The 18,642-nt window shown below is 39.5% G+C and overlaps 1 protein-coding gene across 2 annotated transcripts in view; it reads left to right on the top strand.

Annotated features, from left to right (window-relative positions):
- The first annotated feature begins 7,194 nt into the window (after positions 1 to 7,194).
- The window catches only part of CBR4 (carbonyl reductase 4), a 104,278-nt gene continuing 92,830 nt past the window's right edge, over positions 7,195 to 18,642 (top strand). For both annotated transcript variants that reach the window (XM_066387868.1, XM_066387867.1), the window contains exons 1-4: positions 7,195 to 7,499; positions 9,750 to 9,870; positions 10,603 to 10,739; positions 13,700 to 13,834. In XM_066387868.1, the coding sequence (XP_066243965.1) occupies positions 7,358 to 7,499; positions 9,750 to 9,870; positions 10,603 to 10,739; positions 13,700 to 13,834 (535 nt within the window). In that variant the 5' untranslated portion in view covers positions 7,195 to 7,357. The remainder of the gene's footprint in view (positions 7,500 to 9,749; positions 9,871 to 10,602; positions 10,740 to 13,699; positions 13,835 to 18,642) is intronic.

Below are 18,642 nucleotides of genomic sequence, written 5' to 3'. Positions count from 1 at the left end.
TCCTTAAATGCTCTATTCCAAATACATTCCCATTGAGGGTTAGAGCTTCAACATATGAATCTTGGGGTGGACACAGTACAGTCTATACACATTTATCCCAACTGGAGATTTAGTGGTTCTTTGTAATATTGCTTAGTTGGTATTTATTTACTTTATGAACATTACATCCTCAAGGAAGCCTTTTCTGACTTCAAAGCCCTCACTGGACTTCTCCTTTATAGGCCTTCTCACTATTGCAAGTAAATAGCAATTGCATGATTAATTGTTTAATGTCTTTCTTCTTAGCCAGATTATTTCCCCAGTGAAAACAGGAACCAGGTCTATTACAATAATAGCCATATCCAAAACTGGTTCTTGCCCTTAGCAATAAATTCCTCTTAAATGAGTTATTTCATTCACTCATTTATTCATCTATTAGCTAATGTATTTAGTATTCACAAGCCCTAGGAACTGCGCTACAAACAGGGAAGGAAAAATTACTGTGCCTGCATTCAAAGAGTTCACAATCTAGTACAGGAAGGTCTTCACCATTGTAGCTGGAAATTCCCCTTGAGAATCTGATAAAAGAAGTGGTCCCACTCTCCAGAAATTGCTCATTTAAAGAGAATTCAAGTTGTTGTATTTCGCAGATCTCTGGAAGAATATTTATTATTTTCTTAAAATTCCTTGAATTATAATAATCCCATCTAAGAATTCAATCATGACAGACAGACTTGGAGACACAGCTGAGACAAGGAGAGATAAAGGAAGGCATCGCATGTCCTGCTGTGGGTCAGGAAGGGCTTCCACTGGCGGAAATGGGTTTCACCAGGACAGGAAGTGAGAGCATTAGAGGTAAAGAAGACAATGTTGGCCCTGGCTGGTTGGCTCAGCGGTAGAGCGTCGGCCTGGCATGCGGGGAACCCGGGTTCGATTCCCGGCCAGGGCACATAGGAGAAGCGCCCATTTGCTTCTCCACCCCTCCTTCCTCTCTGTCTCTCTCTTCCCCTCTCGCAGCCAAGGCTCCATTGGAGCAAAGATGGCCCGGGCGCTGGGGATGGCTCCTTGGCCTCTGCCCCAGGCGCTAGAGTGGCTCTGGTCGCGGCAGAGTGATGCCCCGGAGGGGCAGAGAGCATGCCCCCTGGTGGGCAGAGTATTGCCTATGGTAGGCGTGCCGGGTGGATCCGCGTCGGGCGCATGCGGGAGTCTGTCTGACGGTCTCTCCCCGTTTCCAGCTTCAGAAAAATACAAAAAAAAAAAAGAAGACAATGTTTGTTTGGAAAAGCATGGGGGTGGAAAAGAACAAGTCACTTCAGGGGACTCTAAGTACCTTGTACAGAAGAGAATGTGTCAATGGGAAAAAGTGTGGAGGGCGAGGGGTAGGAAGAAGTTGTTAGGAGAGAATACTGGAGCAGCAACAAGATCAGGGAGGACTCTGCTTTATCCTTGATGTTTTTATTGTATTGTATTTTATTTTTTTTTATATTAAAGCAGGGTTTTATTAAGCGAGTGACAATATTGGATTTGTATTTTAGAAGGAGCCCTCTGGTGGTGGTATTGAGGGCCGATTATAACCTGCAGACCAGCTGCTATACTAGTCATTCAGGCCCAAAAGCCTGAACACAGGTTGGACGGGGAATTTTAGGAGAGGGTAAAGGCTGGAGTGATGTTTTGGAAGGAGAATCAGCAGAGCTCTGGGGAGTGTGTGAGAGTGGGTAGGAATAAATTCCACGTTTTTGCCATAAGCAAGTGAGTATATCATGCTGGCATGTTTAGAAGGTCTCCTTGGGCAACAAAATAAAGGTGATCACGGATATTTTTCATTCAAAATGAAATACGCTTTTGGGAATGTGGAAAAGTGCATTCCTTACCACTTAGATTACCCAGCAGATTGGAACAAAGAATGTCAAGAAAACCAACACTGCCTTTTCATCCCAGAAGTTGTACCTGCGCAATCACACCAAGGCAACATTCTAATCTTTTTTTCCTTGCAATGAGAGCGTGGGCTGCATTGAGCAGCTATGGTGGCCACATGCAGGCTGGGTACGGTGGGTTTCTCATTCTTGACACATAAGTGTTCCTATAGATTAGGATTCCTGGGGATTATAAATCTTAATTTATGACAAAAATATTTGTGAAAGGTTTTATCCACTTCCTATTTGCCGCAGTGTCAAACTTCATCTACTAGGACAGTTGGCTTTCAAATAATTTTTTTAAATAGCGTCATTGAGGTATAATACACATACTCTATAATTTACCCATTTAAAAGCACACAATGCTTTCAATTAATTTTTGAAATTAAAAAATAGTTTTCTCTAAAATACTTTTTGAAAGCAAATAGTATTCCTTTTGTAACAAGAAAAAAATACTATGGAGTGTGTATATTTAAAAATTTAGCTAAGGGGCCTTATGCATGCTGAATTTTTTCAGGTGCCTCTGATTATTATCGGCATCAAGAAGGAATATAGTCTTGTGTTAGTTTAAATTAAAGTGAGAAATATGGTCAAAATATTACCGAAATGACATGTGAGGTGAGAAGAGAAGACTGAAGGTGGACTGTGCTAATGGCTCTCTCGGTTGCCTGCTGCGGAGGGCAGGCCCAGTGTAATTTACAGCCTCTCAGCTCACTTATCAGGGGGCTGGGAAGACCTCACCCTGACGCACCTCTCCTGCCTAATGGCGGATGTGTTGTGATGAGTGTATTCTCACCCTGGGCAGCAGTGGTATTTGCAGTGAGGGGATAAATAAATAAGAGCCTTGGGGTTTACACTGAAGTATGTGTTGGAAAAAAAAAGAAGCTCAACCTAACCATTACTGTAGATACACAGTGAGAAAAATTGGGAGACTTTGAGAAGTTTGAATGTCACCTCACATTGTGTATTAATGACCTCAGATAGATCTAAATAAATGGGATAGATCTAAATAACCATGCATTTTGCTAAAATAACAACTATAGGAAAAAGATCACCCTTTTCCTATTGAAATCAATAGAACTTTTCACAAAGATTGACCCTCTCTGGTGTGCCCTGTGATCCTGGATGCCAGGAATACACTTGACAGTTAGGGTGACCCCCATATTGGTCATTTGTCTAAAACAGTTTTCTTGACAAGATTGCATACAAGTGGACAGCGAGAGAGGGGCTTAGACAAGTTCTGTCCAACCCATCCTGATATCACTATTAGTTCTAGAACGCTGCTTTTATCTTGTAACTTCTGGGGTTAAAGTACCTTCCCACTTAATGCCCACATCTTCTTTAAAGCCTACTATACGCCAGCACCATCCCAACTTTCCTATAATCAGGTTTATCTCCTCATTGGTTCTGATACACAGAGTCATTCTTGTGTCTGAATGTTTGCTTATATTGTTTAGCTTCCTATTGTATTCACTTTCAGTAAAGTCCGCTTTAGTGTGCTGTCCTCCGCTTCCGAAATTGGAGGCTATAAAAACAGCCTTGTAATAAACTGTTTTTCATGACAGCGAAGTCCACTGTAATGCTTCTATGCTCTTTATGAGGATGTTTGCAGAGGAGAGTTTGCTGAGATCTGCCGGCTGCACAGGAGTGGGAATTTCTTATAGATATCGCTACTTGTAACTAATCAGGTTTCCCTAGTTGCTTTGGCCACGAGGAAACTTGGAATCGCATAGGCATCTCTCTCTCCCTTAGTACTGAATGTATTCTTATTATATGTTTGTATAGCTTTTCCACTGACCTCATGCTACTGTTCTGGCCTTGGAGGGTGGGGTAGGGCGTGATTCCCCAGCCCTTTAAAGTTATTTACTCCAGCATTTTTCGAAAACAACACATTTATTAATTTAACACTTTCTGTGGGTCTGTGTAGCTGAATGCTCTGCTTATGCCTTACAAGGTGTTGGATGATGCTGCAATACTAACATGAAGCTCAGGGTCTTTTTCCCAGCTCACTGATTATTGGCAGGACCCATGTCCGTGCACCTGTAGGACTGAGGCCCTCGGTTTCTGGCTGGTTTTAGCTGGGGCTTGCTCTCAGCCCCTGACGCTGTCTGTCTCAATGAGCAGTTTACACAGCATGGCTGTTTGCTTGTTCCCTCGAGGCCGACAGAACACTTCCCATGCCCGAGTCCCTCTCACCCCTCAAATGTCTTTGGCTTTCTTCTTCTGCCACCAGCCAGAGAAAATGCTGTGCTTTTAAGGGTTTCGCCTGATTAGATTAGGCTTTCCCAGATAGTCTACATATGTTAAAGTTAATTGAATTGGGATTTAATGATATCATTATATTCCTTTCACCTTTGTTACTATTCAATAGATAATTCTTTGATTGTATAGCTGGGGTGGGGAGGGGAAAACCTTGGGAGGGGTCACCTTTAGAGTTCTGCTGATCACAATCTGAATCCTGGAGGACTATGCAGCTGTGAAAAGGAAGAGGAGGATCTCAGTACACAAGATATATTACCCTGAAAAAAGCGAGGTATAGAACAATATTTACAGTGTACAGTGTTTGTTTAAGAAAGAGGGTGAAACAGGAAAGATATATGCATTTTCTAATATTTCCCAAAAGAAAGAATAGAAAAAAATATACTTACCAAAACCGACAATTTATAGGGGTACCAAGAAAACAGGGAACAGGGGTAAGGAAGGAAGCTAGACTTTTTGAATGTATCTGCATATTGTGATTTACACTTAAGCATGAAATGTTTTATCTAATTAAAAGACAAAATTAAAGGAAATGATAAAAATAAGGCAGTTACAAAAATTGAAAACAAGCTGGTGTCAAGTTTGTTGTGTAACTACTTAGAGAAAAGAATGTTTAAAGTGCTGTTAAATCGCCGTATTTAAATAATAGTATCACTATAGAGACTTTAGGGATAAAGCCCAGTCCCATTAAGAAAACTTAAACTGTATTCAGAATTCTTGTTGTCAATGTTAATATTTGTATTGCAGAGGTTTCTCATTGTCCTCAATTTTTACAATTATAGCAAAATACAGATAATATAAAATGTACTATCTTAACCATTTTAACTGTACAGTTCAATAGTATCAAGCACATCTATGTTGTTATGCAATCATCACCACAATCTCTCTCCAGAACTATTTTCATCTTGCAAAACTAAAACATCATACCCATTAAATAATAACTCTCCATTCCTCTCCCCAGCCTTTCTCTTTGATTTTGACTATTCTAAGCACCTCATGTAAGTGGAATCATATAGTATTCATCTTTCTTGTGACTGGTTTATTTCATTTAGCGTAGTGTGCTCACGGTTCATTCATGTTGAGGCATATTGCAGAGTTTTCTTACTTTTTAAAGCTGAATAATATTCGTGTGTGTGTGTGTGTGTGTGTGTGTGTGTGTGTGTGTGTGTGTGACATTTTGCTTATCCATCATCCCTTGATGGCTACTTGCGTTGCTTCCACAGTATAGCTATTGTGAATAATGCTGCTATGAACATGGGTATCAGATATTGCTTCACAACCTTGTTTTTAATTCTTTTGAGTAATACCCAGAAATGGAATTGCTGGATTATATGGTAGCTCTATGTAATGCCGGTGGCCGAAGCCAGGCAGGTTCCCATTGAATTTGGGCAGAGGAACTGCAGTGCTGGGAAGCATCGGGCCATTACCCATTTATTGGAGACTTGCAAAGAGAGGTGAGCAAATAAACAACAAAAGAGAAAGAGCTAGTAAACAAAGGAAAATCTACTATTTGGAGTAAGGGCAAGGGAGCAAGAGAAACAGCACCTCACCGTGGCGGGGAGAGCCATCTGGGAGAATCGCTGCCTAGTGAAAGCACCTGCAGCCTTATATAGATCAGGCACACACAGTGCTGCTCTGCACCCACGCACCAATCAGGCAAAGAGATGGCAGCTGGTAAACCCGTGAGCAAGCCTAACAGCCATTTTCCCCACACTCCATAGTTGCCTTGAGGAACACTGTTTTCCAAACTGACAGTTTACAGCCAACAGCAGTGCACAAAGTTCCAATTTCTTCACATCCTAACACACACATTTTAAAAAAAATAGTAGTTATTATTGGGCATGAGGTTTTACTCATACATATTTTAAAATATTTTTGCAAGTCATTTCCAATGCTTTTTGGATCTAGGTGGAATAAAAATATTTTTTAAAAAGGATTAATTTGCTTAATTTTTTTCACTTCCCCTTCTTTTATTCTGCATCCAGTCCTCAAATCCAGCTTTTCCATGCATTTCTCTTTATTTCTCCTTTTAATCTAATTTTTTGAGTTAATACAATTTGTACTGTATGATTTTGAACTACATAATTATGAAACCAGTGTTTCATGTTTAGTCCTGTTATGCCAGGTTGTGTGTGTTTTAGTAGTAATAAGTACGGTGTACCCTTTGCTGAACAATATCAAATGAAATATCAAGAAACGCTTCCTTTTACAGTAAAATAGTTACAAATGCTCAATTTTTAGCTTATTAACTCTCAAGAGCACTCAGCACATATCTTTGGAATTGCAGGAACCTGCTTTTGTTTGCAGCAGCTGATGCTTGTTTTAGGGATCCTGCAGTATTCAATCACTCAATTACCATTGCTTGAGCTCCTATTACATGGGATTCTGATAGGGCATGTGCCTTTACAATAACATTTTAGATGAATGGTAACATCCAGCTGGGGTGGGTCCCATTTCTCAGGCAACTTGGGGAGGGGACAGGTAGGATTCGGTATGAGTCTGATACTTGGGGACCACTTCTTCAACAGGTAGCGCATCTACAGTCTGGCCAAAGACAAACACTGGCTGAAGGGCAGACACTTGATCTCTGAATAGTCTACAGTTGACCCTGGAACAATGCTCTGTAAGGGGCACCGACAGCCCACACACCAGTAGAAAATCCTGCTATAAATGCCTATATATTCAAACTATGGTGATCAACTTGTCTCTTTTTGATAGGGACTGTGCTGATTGTAAAACAAAGTCCAGAGTCTTAACGACCCCATTACTTCCGGGCACAGTGGAGAGGCTGGTCACCGAAGCTCTAATTTTGACTCCCAGGTCCCTGGGCGTGTAGAGTACATTTCTCACAGGGCTGCGCGCCCGTGCCTCAACCCGCCTGCATCACGACTACAAGTCCCAGGATGCTGCGCAGCTCTTTTCCGGCCGGTCCTCGGACACTCTGGCAACTTCGCGGCCGCGTCCTCTTAGGGCGGGGCGCCCGGGAGCCCGTGCGCGCTGACGTCACGGCGCTGATGCCTCACTCTTAGCGCCTCTTCCCAGCCTCCTGGATGGCCAGGGTGCGGTGGCAAGAGGAGGGGTGGAATAGTGCGTCTTCTCGCGGCTGTTGGGCTCTTTGAAGCGGCCATGGTATAAAAGTCCGAATCTGGAAAGAGACTGGCACTCCTAGCTCTCTTTCTACCGAGTTTGCGACTCGCTAGTCCGAGATGAACAAAGTCTGTGCTGTTTTTGGAGGCTCCCGGGGCATTGGCAGGGCGGTGGCCCAGTTAATGGCCCAGAAAGGCTACCGATTGGCCATCATCGCCAGAAACCTGGAAGTGGCCAAAGCCGCCGCCGGTGACCTCGGCGGTAGGTACCGAGCTGGCTGTCTGCTTGCGTGATGTGGTCCAAGCGCCCGCAGTCTTCTCGTTTGTAAAACGGGCGGGTCTGGGCGATCCAGCTGCCCACGTGCAGGCGCGCCCGTCCCGCGTGCAGACTGAGCTTGTACCGCCTGTCCCCTTAGAGTCCTCCTGCCAGGCTGCCCGCAGCAGGGGACTGAACCCTCGGGTTTTCCTTGCGATCCAAGTCTTGTGAGGCCCCATTAATAAGCACCCACCTCCCTGGTGCTAGCCTGGAGGACATGCTTTGGGTTGGCGTCTGGAAGGAGAGAGCCACAGGCCAGTTAGCTTCTTTTTCTTTTTTTTAATTTAAATTTTATTTATTCATTTTAGAAGAAAGAGAGAGAGAGAAGGGGGAGGAGCAGGAAGCATCATTTCCCTTATGTGACTTGACCAGGCAAGCCCATGGTTTCAAACCGGCAACCTCAGTATTCTAGGTCCACGCTTTATAAACCACTGCACCGCCACAGGCCAGGCGGTTAACTCCTTATGTAGGGCAAAGTGCACACCCGTGGTGCAAGATCGCCGGCGTCTGGGAGGCAGGTTTGGGCAGCAAGGAGTTCAGTAGGCGTGTCAGGCAGAAAAGGCTTGCTTCAGTTTTGCTGAGTGCTGTTCTGGTTGAGTGTGGATACACAAAACTGTTCCATGGGGAGACGTTTGAGTACCAGCCAGTTTTGAGGTGTTCCTGGTTTGCTTTAATACCCGCATAAGCACTTGATTAGTTATTAAATGCTTTTAGTGACTCACAAATGGGGAATAGTGATTTGTCCTGGCAAATTCCTTTTTATTGCATTTAAACCTCAATTTTTTTTTTCTGTTTAGTAATGGATCAGTAACTTGTTTTGTGAATTTAAGCCTCTTGATGATAGGGTAAATGGGATATTTGAAAGATAGTAAGATGCTGCAATTTGTTTAATTGCTAGGATGGACAGATGCACCTCATTTACTATCAGGGAGGCATTGGGGGAAAAAAGAGGCCTGGAGATGCAAGTGATGGCTGTGACCTTTAAATAACATTACATATTGGTTTATCCTAATTGGTTACATGGATTAAGAGAACATTAGAGTTTCTAAAAGAAAAAAGCAACATAATTTAAAAATCAGAATTTCAGTGAATGCTTCTTGCTGCTTATATTCATTGCCATTGTGTTACTTTGACAAAGAGGCAAGAAATGTGGTCCTTACAGAGTCAACCCAAACCATCAGTGGAGATTAAAACTGTTGGTCGAGATTTCAAGGGTTGTTGTGGACTCAAGAACTCCTCAAATGAAAGCCAAGAGTGAGACACAGGATGCTTTGGAGCCTTTTAAGTCTTTGAATCATGTTCTGCGACTGATTGGTTTTATACCCAGGAAGTGTGACTTCCCAATGATTTACTGTTACCAAAGGCTTGAGGGGTTTCTTTTAGTTTGAACTATTCTGCAAAGTCAGCCAGAAGATGAGCCAAAAAAAAAAAAAAAAAAAAAAGAGTAGATTTTAGAGCATTAAAATGGTATTTTATTAAAGAAAGCGCATTGAAGTGCACTTTATTTGTTTAAGCATTTATAAAAAGTGAACATTAAAGAAAAGGTAAATAAAATTTGCTTTTAGTAAAAGACTTTTTTTTCATGGTTTGTAGTTTTAATTTTTTTTTAACAGCTACCTGGTCAGGCTTGAAGAGTAGTCATAATAATAATTTATGTGTCATAGTGAAAAAGTAAAAGAACAATGAAACTCTAGAGATTATATGCAGAGCAGGACCAGGAAAAAAAATTGGATATAAAGCCCAGAAGACTGTTGAGTCGAGTAGATGTGATCAGTGTCAAAGGGATATATATTACTGAGTTTTACAAAGTGTTATGAACGCAAAAAATGCTCTACTTTTTGTTGATTAAGAACACAATATACAGATAGGTTTCAGGTGAAGCCTGTATAATTTTATTAACCAATGTGACTCCAGTGAATTCAGTAAAAATTGAAAAGTTGAAAAACAAAACAAAACACAAGTTTTAAGATTGACATGCTGTAATATTACCTCATTTCTCCTGGTCCTGTCTACCTGCCCTCAATCCAGTGTTATTAGGCTGAACTTCATGAGAGCAGGAACCCATGTCAGTCATCTTTTGTCTCTAGGTTCTGGGTTTGCACAGGCCTCGCTCATAGTAGGTGCTTAACAATATATATTGAATAATTTGTAAATTCAGGTTACAATATATAAGTAATCCTATTCTTCGTTGTGTAGGTGGTCATTTGGCATTTAGCTGTGATGTTGCCAAAGAACATGATGTTCAAAAGACATTTGAAGAGATGGAGAAAAATTTAGGTCCCATTAACTTTTTGGTAAATGCAGCTGGAATTAACAGGTTTGTCACAAATTTAAGTACATTTCTAATGTTATTTTTTTCTTAATATGTCTTTGATAAGTATGAGTTAATGTGATAATTAACTTGTTTTATCTCTAATTGAGATAAAAACTGTATTTTAAAATGTAGTCCGTCAATCCATACATTCCTTCATTTGAGATAATTCATGAAGGGTTCAGTTGGATCGGTTTTAACATTGTAATCAACATTCATGTTGAGCGGTAGTCTTCCAGCCCTTCAGAAGGCGCTCTCAGTTTCCCAATGAATATTCCTATAGGAAACCACTCTGACTTTGTCATCATAAATCAGTGTTGTCAGTTCATGAACTTAACATTAATGGGATCGGAGCAGGTATTCTTTTAACTTTATGGTGCAGTTGAGACAGAATATTCAGACTAATGTAATAATCTTTTTGCTAAACAAGAAAGGCTTAGTATGGAAATTGCTTGGTTAATTTAAGCTATTTTGGCTACCTGGCACTACTTTTCACAGTTCGGAACATTTGCCACTCTACCTGAGAGGGGACAGGAAGGCGCTTTCAACTCGACTCTTTCTGGTTGTCAGTTATTTTAGTACCTCTCAAAACCAAGTTTAAAATGGGACTTTCTAGGTGTTCTAACTCAGATATGAACCACTTTTTATACTCTCTTTTCAGTAATAATGTTTTGTATTTCTTGATGTTTTGGTTTTATACCATTTTTTAATTTACATGCTTTTTAAATTTTTTTAAAGAGACAGCCTTTTAGTAAGAACAAAAACTGAAGATATGATAACTCAGCTTCATACTAACCTTTTGGGTTCCATGCTGACCTGTAAAGCTGCCATGAAAACGATGATTCAACAACAGAGAGGGTCTATTGTTAATGTAGGTGAGTCTCATCTTTGTGGTTTGTAATTATCTTCCAGAGCCGTAAAAATATGTAATTGACTAAATTGGAATTTGTTCATGTGTGAAACTTGGATGAAATGAGTCGTTTTATTGTCTGTAAGAAAAGGATTTGATTAAATGATTAATGGGTAAAACAGGGATCTCAAGTTCACATTCTTGTAGTGGTCAATTAGGTGTTAAATGAGTTGATACCAGCTTATATTAAGACAGCGCAAGCCATGTGATGAAGAACTAAAGGTGCTCAGCGTTGGTGTCCAGATGCCATTTGGAATGGCAGGGCGACCACTGCCCAGATCCAGTAGAATTTTGTTGTGCACACATGTGGTCCCAGTTTTATCAGCTATTTTGATTTTGTAAGAGAAATTGGACATCCTGATTTTTATGTTAAATCTAATTTTTAAAATATGGAGAAGGAATTGAAAAATTTTAGATATTAGGGGCTAAAATGATGTCGAGAGCAGCTGCCTGGGTCACTGATAAATCTAGTTCAGAGATTTAAGAGGAAGCTTTCTTTGGAGAGGAACTTTGGCACTGGCCAGGTCTCTGAGTTGGAGTGTTGTCCCAACATGCTGAGATTGTGGGTATGATCCCCAATCAGGGCACATACAGGAATCAACCAATGATGGTATGAATAGCTGAAACAAAAAAATTGATGTTTCTTTCTCTTGCTTGCACTCTCTTCTTCTCTTTCTCTAAAAATCAGTACAAAAAACCCCAACAAAACCTAACTTTTTCAGTTTTGGGGTTTTTTTTGGCATGGATAGAAGTAACCCGTAGTCTTCAGTTCACTTGCCTCACGGGGCAGATAAACCTGTGTAATATGTGCTTCCAGACCTTAAAATGCAAAATAACTTGAAATTTTAATTTGAAAATATTAGCATAACATCTGCCTTTTAACTTTAAGTGGTAATTCCTTAAAAAGCCACAAAAGGGAGATACCTCTTCATTGAGTAAGTGACCTTATTGTTTTTAATATAGGAAATGGCTTTCCAAGCTAGAATGTAGGGTTTTTCTCTTTTGAAAATGAGAAGGGAAAAGAATACTGTGCTAATAAGCATTAGAATATTTTTGACATTTACCCTTAAAAATATGAGATCAGTTTTCTTATAAAAGATTGGTAACGAGTTGACCTTTGCTTTCTAACGCAGCCAGATATGATGTAACATTCTTCTTGTAAGCTGTTGGTATGCTGGCCTGAATATATCACCTGATAATGAGGGGTGTATTTGTTTAACTCTAAAATATTTTTGTTTTAGATATATTTTAAAAACTCTCATTATTCTCTTGTATACATGAAAAACTTTAGGATTGTGCTAAACATAAATAAAAAGATAATTTTAAAATAATAGAATCTTATTACAAAAGGACTACTTTAAGCGCTTAGAAAATTTATATTTTAGACATTACCACCTTTTTTAAAAAATTTATTTATTAAATTTAATGCAGTGACATTGATAAATCAGGGTACATATGTTGAAAGAAAACATCTCTAGATTATTTTGACATTTGATTGTGCTGTGTACCCCTCCCCCAAAGTTAAATTGTCTTCTGTCACCTTCTATCTGGTTTTCTTGTGCCCTTCCCCTCCCCCAACCCCTCTCTCCTTCTTCGCTCTCTCCCCCCTCCCCCCACCCCCTACCCCTGTTGCCATCACATTCTTGTTCATGTCTCTGAGTCTCATTTTTATGTCCCTTCTATATATGGATTCATATAGTTCTTAGTTTTTTTCTGATTTACTTATTTCACTCCGTATAATGTTATCAAGGTCCATCCATGTTATTGTAAATGATCCGATGTCATCATTTCTTATGGCTGAGTAGTATTCCATAGTATATATGTACCAAAGCTTTTGACCCAGCTATCCCATTTTTAGGAATATACCCCAAGGACACCATAGAATGGCTCCAAAAGGAGAAATGCACCCCCATGTTTGTGGCAGCATTGTTCACAATAGCAAAGATCTGGAGACATTACCGCTTTTGACCAGAGTGGCATCATCCCAAGATTCCAAAGCTTCCTGTGTGACCTTTCCTGTTTGCCTGTATTTTTCTTGTGTGTGTGTGTCTTCCTAATACCCCTTTCTCTGTCCATCGGAATTTCCTCTGTGTGACCCCTCTTTTCTCTTTTTCTGTGCTTCCCTGTTCCTGTCCTTTGTCATTCATATATCATGTAGATTAATATTTTACTCTTGGATTTGTTGATTAAATATGTATTGGAATTTTTTCTAAAATAACATGACTTTTTCAAAAATTTTGTGAGGTTTTTGATTAATTTTTATATTGTAAGTACAGGTCACTGGTGTAGAATATTACTTCCCCACTTACGTTTTGCGTGAATTTATTTGCATATAGTTGATATTTGAATTATAAGTATTCTTTCATATTTATATAAATAAGGCCCCCCAAGAATCTTTAATGGGTATTACAAGTTATAATAAATCACTGAACGTAACTGAATTGCGATTTTAAAAGTTTGTCATTGAAGCGTTTCTTAGATAGACAGTAATTTAGTGAGGTTTATCTTCAGATGAACTATTTTTTAGGTGGAATTTTTCCTATGTTTATGTTGTAGAATCATAAAATCAACAAGCCATTATCCGACTTTTCCTGGTTTTAACCTCTCCTGCGGGAAGCCTGTATCAATACTGTAGAATTTCATCATGCTGATCTAGTCAAAGATGAGAGGGGGTTTCTGTCACTTAAGGGATCAATTCTCAAACCATGTTTTGCATTTGAGGTTTCAAATAAGCATTTTTTAAATCCTGTTTTCTGTTTTTCTGGAGCAGATTCAGACTCTTATTATTCGAATAACAATGGTTAGAATTCCTAATTTTAGCAAAGGACAAGGTAAAATGATTTGTACTTTGTTTAGCATAAAGTGTCTACATATTCAAATAACCCAGTGAATTGGTTTTAATTTGCTTAAATGTTTCTTTTCTAGGAAGTGTCGTTGGTTTAAAAGGCAATGCCGGCCAGTGTGTGTACAGCGCCAGCAAAGGCGGACTGGTCGGATTCTCACGCGCTCTTGCTAAAGAAGTAGCAAGAAAGAAAATCAGAGTGAACGTGGTTGCACCAGGTCAGTGAAAAGTTATCCTTGCACATACTTTATGTATATTTACGGCTTTATACAGTAATCATGGAGCTTGGTCTTGTGTCTGTCCGTGCGTCAGCACCACCAGGCAGCTCTCAGAGGACTGGCGCAGGGACACGGACGCTGCACTGACACTCACCTCTTAGGCAGCGACATGCGGGAGGGCTGAGTGTGCCCTGACAGGACTCACCTGCCACATTGCCAGGCTGTGCACCAGCCTCAGGAGGAGGCCGGGAGTGATGCCAGGCTGCTCGGTTTGCAGAAACCACGTAGTAGTTATTTACTGAATGATTTCTTCCTGACTAAAACCACAACAGAAACTTCTCATTTAAAAATCAGTCATAAATTAAGAATGTAAGAATTTCAGGTGGGTGGGTTGGGCTGAGGAGATATAGGTATGTTGGTCCAAAACTACGTATGTTTTGGACCAATTCCAAATTATATACATTTGGAGAACCTTTCTATTTTAAAGTGTTCTTTTCTTGTTAGGATGGTCTATTGACACTGCTCACAATATTTGCTAATTAATTTAGACTTCATCAGTTTGTCAAAGCAGAACTTTCCAAGTAATGCTTCTGTTACCTAAATACATTGCATATGTCTCTATGATGGAAACAGTACAGCTTTATATTGGAAATACCAGACTAGCTCTACAACACTATCCAGGCACTGCCCAGGTACGAGGAAGATAGGCTCTCGTGGGCACGGGTACATTCACCAGTTAAATGCAGCTTAGATTCTGTCTTAATATAGTGTTTGTTTTTACCTTTCTGTGCATGTAAATACTGAAACATTTTAAAATATAAACTCACACTATCCTGGGTGATGCAGAAGGACTTGTTGGAGAGGATGGGACTGCTGTTAGAGTCAGGGTTGACTCTGCTGCTGGAGCCAGTTTCTGGAAGTAGGCATCAGGGGAGGTTTGTACAGAGCTTTTCTCTTCTCAGCATCAATGGCCTGCAGCCTCTGAGGCCTTCGGTAACTGTGCAGTAAGCTTTGGTGGACCTCCCTCTCTGTATCAGGATCTTGCTCCTTTAACTTTGCCATTCCTGCTTCAACGAGGCAGAGAATATCAGGTAACTCTTTTATAGAAAACTGTTTCTGCTCTGGATATTTTGGTCCCTGTTTGCTTCCCTAATTGCTGTCATCTGCTGCTCTAGTTCCATAAGGTCGTCATTAGTTAGTTCTTGGCCACGGGAGTCGAGTAACTATATCATTTTTACTCATGTCCAACTGCAGTTGATTACCAATAGCTTTTATAGTACTCTGTTTGTAAGTACGAATTGTACATAAGTTGGATGTTTGTAACTTGGAGATGTACTGTATGCTTTAATAACAGTACAAACCAGAAGAAATAAAGAGGGACATGCAGGTGAGATCACTTGTACACTTGACAAAGCAGCCATGTACAATAACTGATACACCAACTACTCCAGAAAGTCAGTATTTGTACAGAAAAAGAATTGCCTGAGGTCATGTAATGTTTCTTTAGAAAATAGACAAGGTACCTTTCACTGGACTTCATGGAACCCCAGAGAGCTATCCAAGATTCGTGTTAGGAATTGAACATAAAGAAAAATTTGATGGGAAAAAAAGACATTTACACAGACTGAGGAGGAAGCAGCATCTTTTAGAAGTCACTCTCTGGAGTACTGAGATTTTAATAGTGAGTTTAGTGGCACAGCCTGGTCAGTGAAGGAGTGGAGGCTCCTTGAGCGATGTTACAGGAGGAGGAAGCTGGTTGTGCATTGTAACGGAGGTGCGCACACTCGCACTCCGGCCCCAGTGCATTCTACCATGTATGCAGCAAGCACTGCTTGAGGAACTAGCCTTCTAAAATGAGACGTGTTTGGGAGCGGCCGACAGTGAAGATGGTTAGGGAGGTGGCTGTTTAGTGAATTTTCAAAATAGAAGTCTCAGGGCGAGACTTACCATAGAGCCGCCCTCCTGTAGGGCCTCTATCAGGAGCACTTGTGTTCTTGTTAAAAAGGACTTAAAAGCCAAGGCAACGGAGAGGCAATTCACCTGTAAGACAATACAAGTGTAATGTGAGCTAAGTACACAGAAGTCAGAGCCCCTTTAAGAAGTCAAGGGAACGGTTTTGTGCACCTGTTCCTTTTATTATGCTGACTTTAGGTAATCCACATTACTTGAACATATTGATGAGTTAAATGGGACATAAAGCCAATTAACTTGTTCTGTGAGTAACTGGTAATTGGAAAATATTAAAACATAATGATCAGAATTATAGTTCAGGTTGCTACAGGCTAAAGAAACTCTTTAATTTTTTCTAGTTATTAGAAAGGGAGCCATTAATTGGCCTCTTAATTGGTCCTTGTAGATTGCCATCTGGGTAGAATAGTTCTAAAACGATTGTGAAAAGAATCAAGTAATACACTGGTGCTATAAAAATATTCCTTGAACCTAGTATTTTCTTTAAAATCATTATTTTTAAATTTTGATTAAGGAAGAATGTGAGCTGGAAGAGATCTTGGAGATCATTTATTCCACTCATTTTTATAGTTTATAAGACTGGAATCTAGGAGACAGTGGCTTGCTGAAGGTTTATGCCAGGACTGTTAGGAAAAGCTTTATCTTTTATTTCCAGCTATGGTAAGCTTAAAAAATGGCCGTATTTGCCTCTTGCCCAATTACTAGTTGTTAAACTTGCGTGGGGTAGTTAAGAGGGCAATAAAAAGGTGCTAAATCTTATATTGACCATTATCACTCATTAGATGTTGTGATAGGAATTTTGGTTACATATTTACTTGACTTTTGAATAAAATACGTGTTTTCATATACCTCTGCCAGTTAGCCATAGAATTTTTGTCCTAGCATACTATAGATGGGTATTTAAGAATTGATTACCTATATCAAGAACAGATATTTTGTTTAGATAATTGCTTGTTTGTAAGAAAAAGTCAGCAAAAGCCGACTTTTGCCATTTTTTCAAGTTACTAGTGACTGCAGCTTGGCCACTAGAGTTGGTGTTTTATTCGGCACTGAGGCTGAACCAGCAGGTATCAGGGATGGTCAGTCAAAACCTTCTGATAGCGCTTTTGCTGTATAGTGTGCCTTCATCCCAATTCACTGTTTAGTCAGCGACTAGCTAAATGTAAGCATTCCAAATCCATGAGCATTTGTTTGATTGTGGTTTAGATACAGTATATCTGTTATTCCTAAATAAGTAAATAAATAAGTACCATCCAATAGCTGCTGTGTCATCTTGTCATGGCTTCCTACCTGTGTGTGCTTTCTGCAGCCTGACTCGCGTTAGTATCAGTCTTGTCTGTCCACATGGAGGAGCGATCATTTATGGTTTTGGCTGCATGTATTTCCTTCCTTCTCTTCTAGGGATTGCAGTGTTGTGGGGGGGAGGGGGAGGAAGAGTTCATTCATGTGATTTAAAAGCTGATGGTTTAAGGGATAATGGAAGTGTTCCTAGCTCATAATGAATCATTCAGCAGACCTACTGGAGTGTCTTCTATATGCAAGGGGTGGGTTAGATTCCAAAATTACAAAAATGAATAAGATAGTTCTGTCACAAGGACCTAAGTACAGTGGGAAAGACAGACCTATAAACAGATAATTATAATGCCATGTAATCAATGTAAAGATACGTGTACGATGCTATGGAAACACTGAAGAATGATTGCTTAATTTTGTTAGTGAATTAGTTGTCAAGGCAACAGGCTAAATAATGGGAATCCTGTTTGTATGCTAAGGAAAGTTTTATGGAAGTGTGTTTGTATGTATAATCTTTCTTAAAAATCTTTCCAGTGCAATTTTACTACAGAAAAATCATGTTGCTAACGATGTGGCTGTTTAATAAGCTGACTTTTATTAGATTTAATTGGCTATATATATTTAACAGGTCTCATAGTATAAATATGCTTCATTGGTCAGAAACAAAGTTTAAGTTGAGATAGTACAATTAAATTTATTCTATGGATTATGTATAAACTTTATTTTTGTTAGTAATTATAACCAGATTATTCACCAGATATTTTAATAGACCTGACTAATACAGAATTAATAAATAAGTTTTTACATCAGTTTTTCTGGTCACCTTCAAATGGAGTTTTCAATTAAGGAAAATAATTAAAAAGCACCTTATAACATGAAAAGCAAGAAACAGGGAAAGTATTAAATTAGGCTGTCATTTCCTTCATAATACTATTCATTTTTTAAATGATCAGTTACTTGCTAAGTTTTGATTTTGCTTTAAATATCAATACTCATCATGGATAAATCTTATTGGTTGGAAAATATTGTATATGAGAAACTGTTGATCAGTTGAAACTGTAGTGGGTAGTTGCTTTAAAATATGTCTTTAATAGCTAATACAAACATGGTACAACATTCAAAAGTACAGAAAGGCATAGAGGGACAGTCAGTCTTCTCTCCTCATTTAGTTCCTTTTCTCAAAAGCAACACTGTGAGCTAGTTTCTCTGCATTTTATATACAAAACAATAAGGTGTGTGTGTATGTTTAAGAAACACAAATTGTGTCATGCCATTTACAACTTTCTGTACCTCTCTTTATTTATAGACAAGTGTATCTTGGAGTTGATTCCATATAGAGCTGCTTCACTTTTTAAATAACATACCCTATTCTATGTTGATCTGCCCCTTTTTAAAGGTAAAAACACTTTCAATGGCCTCTCACAGGTTGTGTGGCCTGGCCTTACTCTTTGTCTCCAAAAAGACAAACACTTCAGAACTCCAGTCTACCCAGAAGCAAGGCAAATCAGCTGTTTTTCAATCTACTGCACTCGTTTTATGATATAGAA

This window comes from Saccopteryx leptura, chromosome 1, assembly GCF_036850995.1.
Source record: "Saccopteryx leptura isolate mSacLep1 chromosome 1, mSacLep1_pri_phased_curated, whole genome shotgun sequence".
Classification (NCBI taxonomy): Eukaryota; Metazoa; Chordata; class Mammalia; order Chiroptera; family Emballonuridae; genus Saccopteryx; species Saccopteryx leptura.
Note: the sequence above shows the minus strand (reverse complement) of the source record. Positions and strands in the feature narration are given on the sequence as shown.